This window comes from Triticum aestivum, chromosome 5B (assembly GCF_018294505.1).
Source record: "Triticum aestivum cultivar Chinese Spring chromosome 5B, IWGSC CS RefSeq v2.1, whole genome shotgun sequence".
In the NCBI taxonomy this organism is placed as follows: Eukaryota; Viridiplantae; Streptophyta; class Magnoliopsida; order Poales; family Poaceae; genus Triticum; species Triticum aestivum.
The window spans coordinates 510,669,074-510,687,869 of NC_057807.1; the positions used below are offsets into that span (position 1 = coordinate 510,669,074).

Consider the following 18,796-nt stretch of genomic DNA (forward strand, 5'->3'; position numbering starts at 1 on the left):
CCATAGTGCTATATCCATGGCTCACGCTCATGTATTGCGTGAAGGTTGAAAAAGTTTGAGATTATTTAAGTATGAAACAATTGCTTGGCTTGTCATCGGGGGTATAGAAGTTGAGAATATCTTTGTGTGACGAAAATGAAGCATAGCCTAACTATATGATTTTGTACGGATGAACTTTATTTTGCCATGTTATTTTGAGAAGACATCATTGCTTTGATTAGTATGCTTGAACTGTTACTATTTCTTTTATCAATATGAACTTTTATTTTGAATCATTTGAATCTGGTCATTCATGCCACAATAAAGAAAATTACATTGAGAATTATGCTAGGTAGCATTTCACATCAAAAAATTCTGTTTTTATCATTTACCTACTCGAGGACGAGCAGGAATTAAGCTTGGGGATGCTTGATACGTCTCCAACGTATCTATAATTTTTTATTGTTTCATGCTATTATATTACCCCTTTTGGATGTTTATGGGCTTTATTTTACACATTTATATCATTTTTGGGACTAACCTACTAACCGGAGGCCCAACCCGTATTGCTGTTTTTTTGCCTATTTCAGTATTTTGAAGAAAAGGAATATCAAACGGAGTCCAAACCGAATGAAACCTTTGGAGGCGTGATTTTTGGAACGAACGTGATCCAGAGGACTTGGAGTGCAAGTCAAGAAGCACCCGAGGCGGTCACGAGATAGGAGGGCACCCCCCCTATAGGGCGTGCCCCCCTGTCTCGTGGGCCCCTCGGGCGGCCACCGACATACTTCTTCCTCCTATATAAGCTTACGACCCCGAAAACATCCAGGGAGCACCCGAAACACAATTTCCACTGCTGTAACCTTCTGTATCCGCGAGATCCCATCTTGGAGCCTTCACCGGCATTCTGCTGGAGGGGTGATCGACCATGGAGGGCTTCTACATCAACACCATAGCCCTTCCGATGTGTTGTGAGTAGTTTACCACAGACCTATGGGTCCATAGTTATTAGCTAGATGGCTTCTTCTCTCTTTTTGGATCTCAATACAATGTTCTCCCCCTCTCTTGTGGAGATCTATTTGATGTAATCTCTTTTTGCGGTGTGTTTGTCGAGATCCAATGAATTGTGGGTTTATGATCAAATTTATCTATGAATAATATTTGAATCTTCTCTGAATTCTTTTATGTATGATTGAGTTATCTTTGCAAGTCTCTTCGAATTATCAGTTTGGTTTGGCCTACTAGATTGATCTTTCTTGCCATGGGAGAAGTGCTTAGCTTTGGGTTCAATCTTGCGGTGTCATTACCCAGTGACAGAAAGGATTGCAAGGCACATATTGTATTGTTGCCATCGAGGATAAAAAGATGGGGTTTATATCATATTGCTTGAGTTTATCCCTCTACATCATGTCATCTTGCTTAATGCGTTACTTTGTTCTTTGTGAACTTAATACTCTAGATGCAGGTAGGAGTCGGTCGATGTGTGGAGTAATAGTAGTAGATGCAGGCAGGAGTCGGTCTACTTGTTGCGGACGTGATGCCTATATACTTGATCATGCCTAGATAATCTCATAATTATTCGCTTTTCTATCAATTGATCGACAGTAATTTGTTCACCCACCGCAATACTTATGCTTTCTCGAGAGAAGCCTGTAGTGAAACCTATGGCCCCCGGGTCTATCTCTTATCATATTTGCTTCCAATCTATTTTTATTTGCATCTTTACTCTTTGCATCTATATTATAAAATACCAAAAATATATTTATCTTATCACACTATCTCTATCAGATCTCACTTTTTCAAGTGGCCGTGAAAGGATTGACAACCCCTTTATTGTGTTGGTTGCGAGTTCTTGGTTTGTTTGTGTAGGTGCGTGGGATTTTTGAGGAGCCTCCTACTGGATTGATACCTTGGTTCTCAAAAACTGAGGGAAATACTTACGCTACTCTGCTGCATCGCCATTTCCTCTTCAAGGAAAACCAACGCAAGCTCAAGACGTAGCAGGTAGTTCTACTCGTCACACTCCGATCAATCTATCGTAAGCAAGCAATTTTATCCACGCATAAGCAATCACTCAAAGACCCAAAAAATGCAAAAGAAGATTGCAAAAACTCCAAAAGAACCAAATCATATTATTTTGCAAGATCGTATCCTAATTTTGTTGATAAAGTGTGGCGTTGGCTCAAGATGATAGATTACGTCTAGGGATTCAATTGCAAAAGAATCAACTCAAACGGAGTTACGAAACTCAAGAAACAGACGAAACAAGATCGAATACTAATCTGAACTAAACTCAAGTTTTAAATTATCAAAAACATGTTCAATTTGGTTTACTGGACAGAGGGGAACGATACAAAGATTTAGGCGTTGGTTTCATCGAAAACGGAGGTACGGATAAAAAGACATGATCAAAAGAAATTTCAGTATGAATCTGAACAAATTTCGAAATTTAAAAGTTGTGAAAATTTTATTTGATAGATTCACTAGGTAAGTGAAATTAAGACAAAAATATTGCCGTTGTTTTCGTCTAATTTGATGAACGAGTAAAAAGTTATGGTTATTTGAAAAATCAGGGGCAAGCTGTTTTACGGAAGAAAAAGGGTTATGGCTAAAAGAATTCTAGTCTTAAAATGTAAATACAGTGACTAATTTATAGATCTAATTATTGTAACGTACACTAGTCTAAAAATAATAAGCTACGGGAAAAAATAGGAAAAAAATACCTTTATAAGATAAAGAAAAGACGACTTCGGAGAGAGGAGACGACTTCTAGAAGTCCTGCCGGGGAGAAGGAATATATTTTTCAGCTAGTCAAACCAAAATATTGATTTAGCTCGTAGTGGATGATTTTTGAAGACTCTACGGGTCTATGTTTATAGGTGGAAAAGAGGTTTATAGGTCAAAGGCTAGGCAATATGGGACTACACGTAGACAAACAAATAAAACGAAAGGAATCTAAAAAGCACCACGAGCCGGCCGTGCGCACGCCGCATTTTTTTTAAGAAAAAGAAATATTTTTGAAAATAAAATATATTTTTTCTCCAAGCATAACCGAAAAAATAAATAATAATGGTTACGGGCCTGTCTGCTAACTATGTTGCGCACGTGGGTGTCGGATAGTTATGGCCTCACATAGAGTTTCTTTTTAAAATAAAAACAGAAAAGGAAAAACTGAATAACGAAAATAGAAAAATAAAATTGTACATAGGCGTAATATATATCAAAACTTTCAGAAAACGATTTTCTAAAACATGAACATATTTTGAGTAGTAAATAAATTCCACACAAACTCAAATAAACTCAACAGTGCTATGATTGCAATAAAACCCAATAAAAATCATTTCTAAAAATACCAAAATGATTTCAAATTTATTTTTATCCATTTTCTAACATAGGGAATCATTTTACCCTATTTTCCATATTTTATTTTTGAAGAAAAATAATTTGAATAAAGCCCAAATAACTCCAAATTGAAAATAATTTCAAAGGGACTTTAAATTTGATTCTTTTAAACTTCCAAGTCATATTTCATATGATTTGAAGAAGTCATTTTATCTTCTCTCATGATAATCATTGAGTTGCATAAAGTTTTTGAATTGGAAATATTTCCAAATAAAATTCAAATCTTTTCAAAACCCTTTTCATTTTTAATGGAAGAAGTCATATCATCTTCTCTCTAGGGTTTTGTATTTGAAAATAATTTGAATTCATGGAGATCAGAAAGCAAAGTGAAAGTTTGGGAAAGTCATTTTATTCCCCCTCATTTAACTTTCAAAAAGTTTCAAATTTCACTCAATTTCACACATGCAACTACACCACAATCAGACAATCAATTGAAACTATTTATTTAATATAACATTCCAAAATTTAGAATTTTGGGATGTTACAAACCTACCACCCTTAAAATGAATCTCGCCCTCGAGATTCGGAGAGGCTAGCAAGAATTAGGTTGGGTTCGGGGATCCATTGATCGTCACAAAGGGTCTAGGGTGCTACCATCCTTAGAAATATGGTTACGGTTCCATCAAAACTCATCTACTCCATCCTTATTGTTGACAGTGTCGATCTTCTTAGATCTTCAGGATAATTCCTTCTCTAGCTCTTCCGATAGTGGCATAACCTTTTTCCTCAATTCTTATGTCCTTTTATCTTGGTAAGGTTCTTCCGAGACTGGGTCTTCTTAGCTGACAGGTCTGGCGCCCGTACTAAACAACTATCGATATCTCATGGTGGTCATTAATTTATGGTTTCTCCTGCAGGAAATGGGTCTAGGCTTCATTCTCAACGTATGACCTATGTTTGGCAAGAGCTGCCTTGTATAAGGGAAAATTGTCATACCATTCTAAGGTTCAAACAAGGTTTTGATCGTCGTTCGCTCTACTATGGGTAAGTCACTCAGATTTACCATCCCATATAACAGAGGCGAATAATAAGAGTAAGTCGGCATGGTGATCAATCCATTCCACACCCAAATCATTACCTTGTATATGGTTTAGTGAATCTCGCATTCTAACACTCGGTCGTCCTCACCAGCATTGCAGAATTTCTCATTATCCCTAAACCAAGTTCGGATAAATCCATTGATTCTGCAAGCCAAACAAACATCTATCATTTCTTCACAACTCTCAGGTTTTGCATAATCCTATAAGATCGTCAGTTTATAAAGTTGTATCTTCTTCCAGGTTTTTCCTTCAGCAAGAGTGTGCTTGCTTCTTGGCAGGTCCTGGAGCCTGTGGGTTACGGGCTCACCCCATCACATTTATAGCTTCAACTCATCCTGGGGTTACAATTGCTCCATATTACCAACTTTATACCTCCTTTGTATCCAATAGTACTCCATCCCTTCATATTCTTGGGATATCCCACCTATCAAAATAAAACTCATACTTATTTTTTTCCATAGTACACTCCGTGGGATATCATTATCTTTTCCAGGGGTAACGTGTCCTCATAGGGTACTACCACCCTTAAAATGCAAAAATTCATCCATAGACCATATTTCTCATATCCTCGAAAATGGTCAAAATCTTTCTTCATAGAGTAACAACTCGTAAAATTCCACTTCCATGTATGACACATGAACTTTATTGATTTCATGAATTTTATTGCAATCTCTTGCATTTCCATTACATGCCTCAACTCAACACCTCAATATACAAGAATTATTTCCACTGCTACTACTATATTTCTCACATACTCAACTATTTAACATGAATATCCTCATTGGGACAATCTCTGGCAAAGTGCCCTGCTTCATTGCAACGGAAACATATTACTTCTGACAAGTCTCGAGGTTTCCTTGTGATACATAGCCTCCTTGGGTCCGCGTCTTCCCTCTTGTGCAATCGCTGAAGTAGTGTCCTGAATCTTTGCACCTGAAACATGTGATATGACTCAGGTCCTTCTTTGTAGAAATTTGGTTGTTCCTAGATTCCATTCTATTTCTCTTCCTAGACTTTTCCGTGCCAATTTGGGCTTCTATTTCCTGTTGGTCATACTCTACTTCCACTGTCGGAAATGCTACTAAATTCCCCTTCAGACAATTCTGGGAGCTGTGTCCTTCTTTTCCACATGAATAGCATGACTCGGTGCAGGGTTTAATTGGGTCTTCTTCGGGTGTGTCCTCCACTTCTTCCTTCATCACATGTTCTTCTAAAGTTTCCTTGAGGGCTCCTTTCATTGTTTCTTTCTTCTGCTGGACGGTTCTTTGTACCATGGGGTAATGTGACACTGAGCAGGGCAGTGGGTAGTCCCTTCACACAAGAAACAAGTAATCTGCCTAGTTGGGCATTCTTTAGCTGGGTGACTTTCTTCACAATGAGGGCATTCATGCTTATGTTCCTCCTGGGTGTGTCCTATTTCTCCGCAAATCTTGCATGCACAAGGCTTCTTCACTTTAGGGTCACATGGCTTCTGGATAAGACGTGACTTCAGTAGAATCATCTTGAATTCATCCCAAGCATTTGCTCCATTCCATCCTTGTATAGCTTGATGTATCTCTCACCATTTTGCAGCACCTTGTGTGATCCGTCGTAGGGTGTATGGAACCATATGCTCTCCTTCAATATAGTGCTCCTTCATGCGATCTTCCATGTTCTGAATCCATCACTCCGTCTCCAATTGAGTCATCAGTTCAGAAAATATGAGTTCATCTCCATTCATCCTCTATTGGTTCCAAGGGTTTTGGGTAAGGACGAGATAAGGTTGGAGAAAGATGGATACGCACAATACAAACAATAGTTTTGAAGATATGGGTTTTATTTTGTGGCCGTCGGAAAAATATCAAACAAATGACAGCTCACAATCATCACATCTAACATAAGTATATAACAGGGCTTGGTCTTCTAAAGGTCAATAAATCTTCAAAGTCGCCCAACTCTTCAAATCTTCCGAGTATCCTTCTGCGCGCGTAAGGTGCTCGTGATCGGCGGCGAACGCGGCTCGATGGGCTGGGTTGATCAGAGCAAGGGCATCCTGACCTGCGACCTTCTAGCGGTGAAGCGGTCGACAATGTCGGCGGCGCCGTGCTTCGCCACATCCCGCTGCCACCATCACCGAACATAGACCCTACGTTATGGCCATGGGACGTTCAGGACATCTCCATTGTACAAGGCCGTAGCAAGTTCATGGAGATGAAATTCAAATTCAAGCGCCAGCCATCATCAGCACCACCGCCTTACTTACCAAATGTTGGAAAGCCACAGCTTGGGAGAAGATGGATGATCCCTGTCAGCACTGGCGCAAGGACTGCAGGCTTAACATTTTCAAGGTGCCGGTGGATGTGGAGACGAGCCACTCCGAGTTGCCCTCTCATCTCTGTGGCATGGGGAAGCTCCATGGGAGCCAACCTGCTCTGAGCTTGCACGAAGAAGACGTCGTTTACATCATGGCCAAGACTATGGAGATGGACAGCACCGGGGTTCCTCATCCACAGGTGGTGGGCGGGGGTATGCCTGGCAGAGTGATGGCTCGACCGAGAGGCCTTTCCTGGGGCCAACGGGCGGCTTTGTCGAAGGGGCGTCTGGACCGGCTAATCGTAACCGCGGTGGTTTCCGTGGTAACCGTGGTGGCCGAGGTGGCCGAGGTGGCCGCTTTCGTCCAAGACAGCATCCTGTTGTCGTTGACCAAACGGCGGTTAGCGAGGCTTCTAAGGAGACTGGGTTGTCTTGCCAGGCTATGGAGGTGGTGACGGCACTGGCGGACGCGGTTGTTCCTGGTAATGGTGATGTCGAGGTAAGGTCGGTGGAGGGCTCTGACAGGGCTGAGCTGGACAGGACGGCCAAGTATGCGCGCAAGAAGGAAAGAATGTTATGCTACCGATGTGGCAATAAGGGCCACTTCATTGCTGAGTGTGTGGCAGTTTTATGCGACATGTGTGGTAAGTCGGCCCATGAGTCTGGGGAATGTCCTCTTTTGAGAGAGCAGTTACCGAATCTTATGATGTACGGCGTGTACTGTCCGGAGCTCACGTTTTTTGAGTCTCCGACCGAGAGGGAGGTTCCTGATGAGGTGCGCAGTATGACAACTGGGGTTGTTAAAGTGACTAGAGGTGAAGTCTCTGAGACCCAGATTGTGCAACGGCTCCGGGAGCTCGCCCCAGGAGACTTCCGCTGGGAGCTTGTCAGTCTAGAGCCAAACGTGTTCAGGGTTGAGTTCCCATCGGTGGAGGATTTGCAGAGGTTGCTGAGCTTTGGGATGTGTAAGGTGCCAGGTACTGAGGGCATTCTTGAGTTCCACGAGTGGATGCTAATTGAGCCTCAGGGCAAACCTCTTACCCAGGCTTGGTTGCGTTTTTTGGGAGCTCCTTCCAAGCCTTTGCAGGATGCCAGGGTCGTTGCTAGTCTGGGTATCTTGGTGGGTAAGCCCGAGCGAGTGGACATGGCCTTCACTAGAGCTCATGGGGTTGCTCGTTTACTGGTCAGTATTTTGGACATTGAGTTTGTGCCTGATGTGGTTAAGTGGGCTTATCGAGGCCAGGTTTATAACCTTCAGATAGAGTTTGAGGATGATAGCCTATTTGCTGAGGCACCTAGTGCCACGGATGTTGATATGCACGAGGGCGATGATAGCGCGGGAGGCAAGGAGACTCCGGCCGCTGATCCTGGACGCGAGATGGCCGAGGGACCAGGGTCAGTTGCTCTGACGACAGGAGGTGGGACGGCGCCTCCCTCTTCTGTGCCGTCGACCACTCTGAGATCTGGATCCATTGAGCCTGCTACTGCGCCTCCGAGGCTATGGAGCGAGCGGGTGGAGTCTCTAGAGGTCTGTGAGCTCTCTTTACCTGCGTTGGACTTTGAGGGCCTGGGCGTGGAGGATTCTGGTGCGGAGGGGGGGTCCGGAGATAGTGGTCTCGCCTCCCTCGGATAATGTTGAGACGGCTGAGCTGCAGGTGGTGGTTCCAAGATTAGCTGGGGGTTCGAGTCAGGTGGCCTCGACGCCCCCTTATCTTCTTGCTCCGATCGGGGCTTCCGGGACGGAGGAGGTACCTTCGGGAGGGGGGTCGGGGCAGGTGGCCTCGGTGCCCTCCTCACCTTCCGCTAGGCCGGTACTGCAAATGGCAGGTCCGGTCGTTGGAGGGAGCTTGGGGCAGGTGGCCTCGAGGCCCTCTTCGCCTTTTGCGCCTAGGGGGATCGCCCCACCCTTAGCGAGGGTGGGCACTCTTGGCCTACGGTCTGGGTGGATGGGGAGCGGGGGCAGGTGGCCCTTGGTTCCCCATCATCTGTCTCGGCGCCTTCTCCTGGTCATGGAGACCAGCTGAGTGTTCGGAGGGTGACAAGCGGTCACTCCCCGGGCATCTTCACGCGGGAGGAGGTTATTCGGTTCGGCGGGATTCCGGACCAGGCGTCTGAGGGTCGACGGTTGAGCAGTCGTCTTCAGGGCCGTCCGGAGGTGGACGACATGCAGCCGCGATGCGCTAAGAGGGCGGCCAAGCTTCGTGACGTCCGGGTCACTACTGGTATGTCGGTGAATACTTCGAATTCTATCTTGCATTTTTCGAATGATGAGATTGTTGGTAATGTAAACCAATTAGGAATTTCACTAGGTAGTAATGAGGGTGAAGTTTCTAATTCCATCAATGATTTGCTTGATCTGGAAGCCGAGAGGGCTCTAGAATTGATTCGTAACTTAGCCGCCGTAAAACCCATGAATGATTCCGAGATTGATGCTTTGGGAGTCCGGGTGCTTGATGACTTTTGTGCTGATCTCGCGCCTCCCCTTCAGGAGCCAGAGGAGGAGGATGAGTATGTCAAGACGGTTGTAGTTAGCAACCCAGAAACGGGGAGTGAGGACCAGGGGGGCACGAGGACCAGCCCTAAGCGCAAATGGAAGCGCAAGATTTACCCGATGTCCGTGGTACGTAGGAGTGCTAGGATCCGCACGGCTAAAAAATTCCATGATGAGATATGAAAGGAATCTTTTAGAATAGCAGAGGTCTTAAGGACTTGGCTAAAAGGAGGTTCCTCGCAGAAGCATCCATTGAGCATAGATTGGACTTTATTGCGTTGTCGGAAACTGGTAGGGCCAATTTCTCACCAAAATTTCTCAACACTTTATCGGGGGGTATTGATTATGACTGGCATTGTCTGCCACCGAGAGGAAGATCGGGAGGGATCTTACTTGGTGTTAGATGCGACTCTCTCGAAGTTAGAAGTGTGAGCATGGGTGATTTTGCTGTTAAGTTCAGGGTGCGGTCCAAGGTTGATGGATTTGACTGGGCTCTGGTGGCGGTGTATGGTGTTGCGCAGGCAGAATTCAAACCTGATTTTTTGGCCGACCTTGTCAGAGTTTGCGGGTCTGAGCAACTCCCAATTCTGGTTGGGGGAGACTTTAATATTATTTGGAGACGTGATGAGAAGAACAATGATAATTTCGACGGGAGATGGTCGTTCATGTTCAACACTATTATTGAAAGCTTGGATTTGAGAGAGATTGAGCTTTCAGGTAGGAAGTTCACATGGGCTAACGCTTTGCCAAATCCAACGTTTGAGAAGTTGGATCGGGTACTTGCTAGTGTCGACTGGGAACAGAAGTTTCCCTTTGTAACAGTCCAGGCTCTCTCTCGCGGGATTTCTGATCACACGCCTCTTCTGCTCGACTCTGGTGGGGCTACTTACTCGGGCAATAAGAATTTGTTCTCGTTCGAGCTTGCGTGGTTCGAGAGAGAAGGTTTCCTGGATCTCGTAGCCAGAGAGTGGGCTAAGGATGCAGGCGGTAGGAATGCGCTTGAGCGCTGGCAGAATAAGATTAGGCATTTGAGAAGTTTCCTACGTGGGTGGGCTAAACATCTTAGTGGGGTTTATAAGGCTGAAAAGGATCGGCTACTGGCCCTGATTCAGGCTTTAGACATAAAGGCAGAATCCATGCTTCTGCCGGCCACCGAGCTTCATACCAAGCTTGACCCTGAGATAAGGTTGAAAGAGCTTCTTCGTGAGGAAGAATTAAAGTGGGCGCTGCGAGCCAAGGTTCACCGAGTAGTCCAGGGGGACGCGAACACTCAAATCTTCCACTTGATTGCCAATAGCAAACATAGGAAGAAGAGAATCTTCCAGCTAGAACAAGATGAGGGTACAATTATCGGTCAGGATAACCTGAAGCTTTACATCACTGAGTATTACAAACGATTGTTTGGACCACCTGAGGACAACTGTGTGTCGTTGGATGAGTCTAGGATACAAGATGTACCTCAACTTTCTGCTGTGGAGAACGATATCTTAACCACACCTTTCTCGGAGAAGGAGGTTTTCGAGGCCGTTTCCAAGATGGAAAATAATAAGGCACCTGGGCCGGATGGTTTCCCGGCTGAGTTCTATAAGAAGTGCTGGCATATTATTAAAGGGGACCTGTTGCCGATGTTCCATGATTTGTTCTCGGGACATTTGCAGCTTTTCCAACTTAATTTTGGAACAATAACCCTTCTCCCTAAGAAAACAGAGGCCGTGAGAATTGAACAATTTCGGCCGATCTGTCTTCTGAATGTCAGTTTCAAAATTTTCACCAAGGTTGGGACGATTAGGCTAACTCAGATTGCGCATGCTGTGGTGCAACCTTCTCAAACGGCTTTCATGCCGAACAGGAACATCCTGGAAGGGGTTGTGGTCCTTCATGAAACGCTCCATGAGATTCACACGAAAAAACTGGATGGAGTTATTTTCAAAGTGGACTTCGAGAAGGCATATGATAAAGTCAAATGGTCGTTCCTTCAACAGGCTTTGCGAATGAAGGGCTTTGATGAAGCTTGGCAGCGCCAGGTGGAGGATTCACGCAAAAAGGGAGCGTTGGAATTAAAGTGAGTGACGACATAGGTCACTATTTCCAAACACACAAGGGTCTGAGGTAGGGTGATCCTATGTCTCCAATTTTGTTCAATATTGTGGTTGATATGTTAGCGATTCTGATTGGGAGGGCAAAGGAGGCCGGTCAGGTGGGTGGCTTGGTGCCTCATCTAGTAGATGGTGGTTTGTCCATTCTGCAATACGCTGATAATACAATCATTTTTATGGAACACAACTTGGCAAAAGCGAGAAACATGAAGTTAGTGTTATGCTTATTTGAACAATTGTCGGGGCTGAAGATTAATTTCCATAAAGCGAGTTGTTCTGCTTTGGTAGAGCCAAAGATGAACAAGAGTCTTATAGACAATTGTTTGGTTGTGAAGTGGGGGCTTTACCTTTCACGTATCTCGGTATTCCCATTCACCATCGTAAGCTAACAAATAGCGAGTGGAAGTGTATCGAGGATCGGTTCGAGAAGAAACTGAGTTGCTGGAAAGAAAAACTCATGTCTTATGGAGGCCGATTGATTCTTATTAACTCGGTGCTCATGAGTTTACCTATGTTCCTCTTATCCTTCTTTGAGGTCCCAGTTGGAGTTAGGAAAAGACTGGACTTCTATCGATCCCGATTCTTTTGGCAAAGTGATGAGCTTAAGAGAAAATACAGACTGGCCAAATGGGATATTATCTGTCACCAAAGGACCAGGGGGGTCTTGGTATTGAAAATCTTGAAGTTAAGAACAGATGTCTGCTTAGTAAGTGGTTGTTTAAGTTATCTTCTGAGACAGAGGCAACATGGGCGCAGATTTTACGTAGTAAATATCTGCAGTCCAAGACCCTATCCCAGGTCACTCTGCGACCAACTGATTCGCCATTCTGGAAGGGGCTCATGAGAATCAAAACTACCTTCTTTAACAGAACGAGGTGTATTGTCGGTAATGGCAGCAACACTAGATTCTGGGAGGATACGTGGCTTGGTGACACGCCTTTGGCGACCCAGTATCCGTCTCTTTATCGTATTGTTCAGCGTCGTGAAGCTCTTGTTGCCACGGTTATGCAGTCCATTCCACTCAACATTCAGTTTAGGAGGGTGCTCGTGAGTGAACGATGGGAAGCATGGCTTCACCTAGTCCGTAGACTGATGGAGGTTCAGTTAACTCCTCAGCCCGATAAGTTGTGTTGGAAGCTTACTAGATCTGGGGAGTTCACGGTTAAATCGATGTATATTGATATCATTAACACTAGTGTGATTCCTAGTTCCAAAGTTGTTTGGAAAGTTAAAGTCCCTTTGAAGATTAAAGTGTTTATGTGGTTTGTGCATAAACAAGTAATCTTAACAAAAGACAATCTAGTTAAGCGCAACTGGACAGGTTCTACTAGGTGTAGTTTCTGTGATCGGGACGAGACTATCAAGCATCTCTTTTTTGACTGTCCGTTGGCACGAGGGTTGTGGCGCTCTGTGCAAATTGCCTTCAACATTACTCCTCCCACTTCGGTCAACACGTTATTCGGGGTGTGGCTTGCTGGGATAGAGTCCGAAACAGCTAGACACATTCGTATAGGAGTATGTGCGTTGTTATGGTGCAGAAATGATTTGGCATTTAACAGAACAACAACTATTCATTTTTTGCAGGTTCTATTCCGGGCTACAGCTTTGATCCGTATGTGGTCCTTACTCACTCCGACGGAGGCCAGGGAGCATTTGGTTACTGGATCTGTCCGGTGGGAGATGGTAGCGCGGGATATCTTCAACCGGTTTGGATGGCGGTCATGTAATAGGATAGGAAATTAGTTTACCTATCTTCTATTTTGCCTGCCGGTTGTGGCTTTTTGGGCTGTTTATTTTGGCTTTGAGGCTCTGTGTGAGCTAGCCTTTGCGGTTGTTTGCAGACTTTGAGACCTTGTTGAACCTTTTTTACTATCTAATAAATGTGGCCGTATGCATCGTACTGATGCAGAGGCCGGGAGTCCCCCTTTTCGAAAAAAATCATGGCCAAGACTGAGAGGGGCCCTGAGCTGAACTTTGAGATTCAACATGGCTACGGCAAGGACCAGAGACGACGATGGATGCTCGCCAAGGACCACACAGCATGGATGCTCGCCGTCGACATGGGAAGAAGACCCTACGGGGAGTGGCCGCGTTTGAGGCAAGAAGGACGGACGAAAGAAGTTTCTCATACCTTCAGAGTGGGATATCCAACTATTGAACTATATGAGCAGTGAATCCTCCAGCAGGCAAGGGTTTCTACTCCTACTTAAGTATTGGCTGGTTAATTTGCATTCCACAGTAACGGATTCTTCACCCAAATGAGCCTCCAAAGAAGAGGGAAAAGAAAACACTATCAACAATCCGCGTCAACTCAAATCATCTAAACTCGTGTTCGCATAGCTATACGCAAACCTCGCCTAGGAGGAGGGACAAGGAATTCTCCTCGACAACATATATCAGTCACCTCCTCGACGGCGGCGCCACGTTGACCCTCTTCCCGTTGCCGGCGACGGGTGCCTTGTCCACATAGGCTTGCTCGGTCTGCACGGCTCGCCTGAGCACCTCGACGATCTCGCTCATGGCGGGCCGCTCCTTGGGGTTCTTGAGGAGGCAGCTCTGGGCGAGCTTGGCGATCTCCCGGGCCGCCTTGGAGGAGTACTCGCCGCGGAGCTTGGGGTCCATGATCATGCGGAAGTTGCGGCTGTCCGGCGGGAACTGGACCACCCACTCAATCAGCTTCTGCTCCCCCTGCGGCCGGTTCCTGTCCAGGGACCGCCGCCCCGTCAGGAGCTCGTACAGCACCACCCCGAAGCCCCACACGTCGCTCTTCGCCGTCAGGTGCCCCTTCTCGATGTATTCCGGCGCCGCGTACCCGTGCGTCCCCACAGCCTGATCACCACATGAAAAGGAAAATGTTTAGGGGAGAGAAAATATCATGCCATATACTCCCTCCGTTCCTAAATATTTGTCTTTTTAGGATTTCAAATGGACTACCACATACAGATGTATATAGACACATTTTAGAGTGTAGATTCACTCATTTTGCTTCGTATGTAGTCATTTGTTGAAATTTTCTAGAAAGACAAATATTTAGGAATGGAGGGAGTATATATTTAGTAGTTGCAAGCATGACGTAATAATGTGTGTGTTCTATGTCATGCTGACACAATGTTGATGCAACCACGTTTCAGAAATTCAGAGTCAAATGCAGAAGAAAAGGGAGGCGCCATTGACAAACGGAGCACAAGCTTGTCATCATCAGGTGCACATCAAACAAACAGCATGCGTGGGAGCAAGTGCCACCATAGGTCAGCAACATTTAGTGGCAGCCATTGACCAACTGAATCTTGGTGAAATGCCAAGATGGTTGAGGCAAAATGTGGTTGCGTGAAACTTGAGATTTCTCTTAGTATCTGGGTCAAAAAGATGGCGACGTACCGCAGTTGAGACATGAGTGTTCCCTTCTGTTGGCCCCTCCCTCGCAAGCCCGAAGTCTGATAGCTTTGCTTGGAAGTCCTTGTCCAGCAGCACGTTCGAGGCTTTGAAGTCCCGGTAGATCACCTAGCAAAACAGAGCACCTCAGATTAGATAACAAATAGGAAAAAGAACTTGAGGACATAATTCTGCAGTGCATAGTGTACAAGGCTAGAGACACCTGCGATGAACACGCGATCTTCTTTTCGTAATGTTCAAAACAAACCTTCAACACTAACGAAGGGCCTGAGAAAATTAAGTCATGATCACTACTAGCCTTCCCCTGACAGCTGATAATGTCTTGACTAACTACTTTATGCTTTAGTAGACCCCCAATGCTTGATGCAGCAGCCCCGCTAGGAGAAACGTAGGGGAAATCGAATACGTTGGCTGCGTGTCGAAGCACCGACGAATGTTGAACCGCGCTTTCAGAAAGTTCCAACAAAGTTGGCTGCCTGGAATATTACAGGCACGTAGTGGTGGGGAACTGAACATGACTTCTCCTAGCATGCTTTCTTAGCCTATCCAACTTGAGGATTTTGTGGTCCTTGACTAAAAAAAAAAATGAAACTCCATGGGCACTAGCACCCACGGTTTTATTGATATAGAAGAAGCATCCCTCATGAGAATTCCGAACTCTGGTCGTTAGGTTTACAATCATGCGCCCCCAACCACTGGGCTATGCCCACGTCCTCTACACGCGCGCGGTGGTGCTTGACTAAGCTTCAGGAATCTTACACGCGCGCGGTGGTGCGAATTCTAGTGCGCGTCGTTGACCCCTACCATGATCTCTCGCTATAGATCATACATGGATGCACGGCTCAAACACTAAACAGCACAACAACCCATTTCTGAAGGCTGAATACTAAGAAAACTGCAGATTCTCAAGATGATGCTGCCTTTCCTGTAGATTTTGTTTGGCACCACTGGTGCAGCTTAGCGGTTGGGTTGCGACGCTCATAAAAATTACCAAAGGGGTTTCTTTGCTAAATGATAAATGAAATTTTGGAAGGAACTAACAAACAGGTGAACAACAATGATGTATGAAGTATACCTGAAGTTCCAGCCCTTCATGCAGGTAAGCCAATCCTTCTGCGGCACCCAAGATAATCTGAAGCCTTCTGTTCCACGAGAGAGCAGGATGGATTCGGCTGAACAAGTGATCTTCCAGGCTCTTGTTGGGCATGTACTCATAGACCAGTAATCTTTGGGCTCCCCTTTCACCATCAACGGCACAATATCCGAGAAGCTTCACAAGATTTGGGTGCTCAAGAACTCCAAGGAACTGTACTTCTGCCAACCACTGCTTATGTCCCTGTCAGGAAAAAAATATCTAGAAACTATTAGCAATTGAGAAATATTGATATATAAAAACATTGAAAACTGGCTGCTCATTTGACGAGCAAATAAGAAAATGGCAATGCGCTAACATTAAATAGTAGTCTAGTCTTACAACGCAAAGTAAACATCGAAAACTAAGCAATTCGAATTTGTGCCTTGCAAAAATTTCCTTTTTTCAACCGGTCAAGGAAGAAGCAGTAGCTCAGTCAGTAGAACAATATCAAATTTGAATACGCAAACATAAGAATATGGTGCCGGACGAAGTCTTATGTTGCTAGCAGATTATTCGTAAGCAAGCAATGGAATAATAGGCACGAAGAATTGAAAATTCTAGGTTTCTAGCTGACCTTTCTTTTCTAGGTACATGAACCAGGATTTGGTCTCAAAGTGAATAGTAGTCAACTAAGAACAGCAACATTATTAGCGTAATGGTTTGCCCTCCAGAACACTTCATTATAACCGTTTGTCTCCTTTGATTGGGCAAATTGGATACTACAATGCTGAATGTACATGTAAGGTTGGTATACATCCTTTTCTGAACTCCATACTTCTCCTGGGTGCCGCACGAAGTGGGGCACCGTTTACTTTTAATGTTTATTCAACACCAAACTAGTATACGTGTCTATATATTTGAAACAAAATATTATATCATGTTTCAAGATGCCAGAATGTTGGGAAAAATATTATATCCTCCCATCTGTTTAGCTTTTCTTTTGTGGATAAAATACTAGCATGCGTATGTTCTCATTAATCATATACTCAATCATAGCAATGTGTTTCCCAGGAGCTGAACTGCTCCAAAATGATTAAAGTACTCTTTGATAAAATTTAGTACCAAATCTGACTGCCACAGCCCAATTGCAAGAGCAATCTACACTATTATAGTCAATATTTGATCCTTGAAAGTCCTGCATTTCCCCTCCCTTTTTCCTAACAAACTTCTTTTTCTTTCTACGCATGCTAGCAGATAAGCTCTAACCTCCGAGTATAGTAGTCAAAGAGAGAGACCAATTTCAAGACTTTGCAACCCAGAAATGTCTCCTCCTTTCCCTGCCAGCTCAAAAAGGCCTAATGTGCCTTTGCTTCCTATGGATCAACCACACTTCAACAGATTTTCCATGAACCTGTTAATAATCCCTTGCACTTGTAGTCGGCGACTCGGTGCGCATGATGGAACACTTGGTCAAATTTGGCAAGAGCACACACTACCCGTGCACATAAATACAATTTTTGGGGTGGAAAAAGTGGCCGAGTTCACTGGAAGCTCTCTGCCTGCATTTTTCTGGTCGTCCCCAATAGGACACCGGCCATTGAGCGGTGCCAAGAGGAACAATTTTGAACAAATTCTCAAAATATTAATTATGATCGGAAACAAATTCTCAAAATAAGTGGGATGCTTCTTTGTCCGGGGGAAATTTCTTTAGATTCAGTCACATTCTGATGCCCCCAAAACTCTGACAAAACTGGGTGTGCGTAAATAATTGGACACTGAATCACGCGGGGAGCAGAACAGAATAGGAAACTACTGTACGTAATTCGCTCGTAGATGGAGGGAGGGATGGCGGCATGGCGGCATGGGTGGGTGGGGGAGCGTACCTGGAGGCCGCGCGTGTTGAGGCGCTTGACGGCGACGGCGATGCGGTCGGCCCGGGGGTCGAGCGGGCGGACGAAGCCCTTGTAGACGCCGCCGAAGCCGCCCTCGCCGAGCTTTTGCGCGCGGCCGAAGTCGTTGGTGGCGGCCTGGAGCTCGTCGTACTCGAAGGCCCGCAGCTGGCCGTGGCCGCGCTCCTCGTAGAGCGAGGAGATGCTCCGCTGCGAGGAGGCGGAGCCCGTGGACTTGCTGGTGGGCCGCCCCGCCCCCGAGTCGTCCGACCGGCTCGTGCTCACCGCCGACCCGGTGGTTGTTGTTGTGGTGGTGGTGGTCATGGTCGTCATCGTGGTGCCCCGCCTCCCGCTCCCGGACCCCTTCTTCTTCTTGAGCCACCCCAGGCAGCTCATCGCTCGGCGCCTCGCGCGTGCTCCGGTGAGCTGCCGCGGACAAGAGGACCTCGGTTCAGGCGCCGGCGTCGGCGTTCCACGGGACGTCGGGCAAGGAACGGGGCGTGTGCCGTCTGTCTCAGGGGAAGAGCAGAGTAGAGCAGGGGATAGCAGAGTAGCCGTGCAAGGAAGGCTGGCCTCTGTTTTGTACTGGCAGCTATAGGGGCGGTGTGAACGTGCCGAATTTCCAGGAGGGAGACGGGGGAAAGGGAAGGGTGTCGATCGCGGCGTGGACGGAGCGGGATGAGAAAGCTCGCCGCGGTCTCGGCGAGCCGGGCGGTGAGCGCGGGGAGACAATCCTATCCTAGCTAGCTGATGGCGCGCGCGAGGTGCTGGGCTGGATGGACTGCTGGTGTGTGCTCTGCTCTTGCTCTGCCCCGGCCGGGTGGGGTGCCGCCTTTTGTGCGGAACCGGGTTGGTGCACGCGGTGTGGAGGGGCCGGCGGACGGGGACTCCAACTCCGGGCGTGTACGTTTGTTTGTCCGTCGCGCTGTCCCGTCCCCGTCGCACCGGTTTCGCCTCGCTTCTGGGCCGCGTTCTCACGCGACGCATCTCCGTCCATCGCATGGGATGGATGGGTCGGTGGACGGTGCCATCGCCTCGGAGCAAAAAGGAAAACGAGGTCAAAGCAAGCTCGGGCCTGCCTGCCTGCCTGCCTCGTGATCGGCGACCGGAGCCGGTCGAAACCCCGGCGGATGCCCGAC

The 18,796-nt window shown here is 46.1% G+C and overlaps 1 protein-coding gene across 1 annotated transcript; it reads right to left on the bottom strand.

Annotated features, from left to right (window-relative positions):
• Nucleotides 1-13,503: 13,503 nt before the first annotated feature.
• LOC123112835 (probable serine/threonine-protein kinase PBL19) lies at nucleotides 13,504-18,458 on the bottom strand. The gene is made up of 4 exons (XM_044533938.1): nucleotides 17,652-18,458; nucleotides 15,769-16,029; nucleotides 14,679-14,801; nucleotides 13,504-14,129 (listed from the first exon to the last, which is right to left on the bottom strand). Exons 1-4 carry the CDS (start codon nucleotides 18,051-18,053, stop codon nucleotides 13,701-13,703), a joined length of 1,215 nt encoding a protein of 404 aa, XP_044389873.1. The 5' UTR covers nucleotides 18,054-18,458; the 3' UTR covers nucleotides 13,504-13,700.
• Nucleotides 18,459-18,796: the final 338 nt, after the last annotated feature.

What these genes read in the sequence shown, in the direction of transcription:
- LOC123112835 (XM_044533938.1), bottom strand. Translation starts at nt 18,053, where the DNA reads ATGAGCTGCCTGGGGTGGCTCAAGAAGAAGAAGGGGTCCGGGAGCGGG. An exon ending in TCAACACGCGCGGCCTCCAG is followed by an intron (nt 16,030 to 17,651) that starts GTACGCTCCCCC and finishes TTTTCCTGACAG; the next exon opens with GGACATAAGCAGTGGTTGGC. An exon ending in ACACTCATGTCTCAACTGCG is followed by an intron (nt 14,130 to 14,678) that starts GTACGTCGCCAT and finishes TGTGGTGATCAG; the next exon opens with GCTGTGGGGACGCACGGGTA.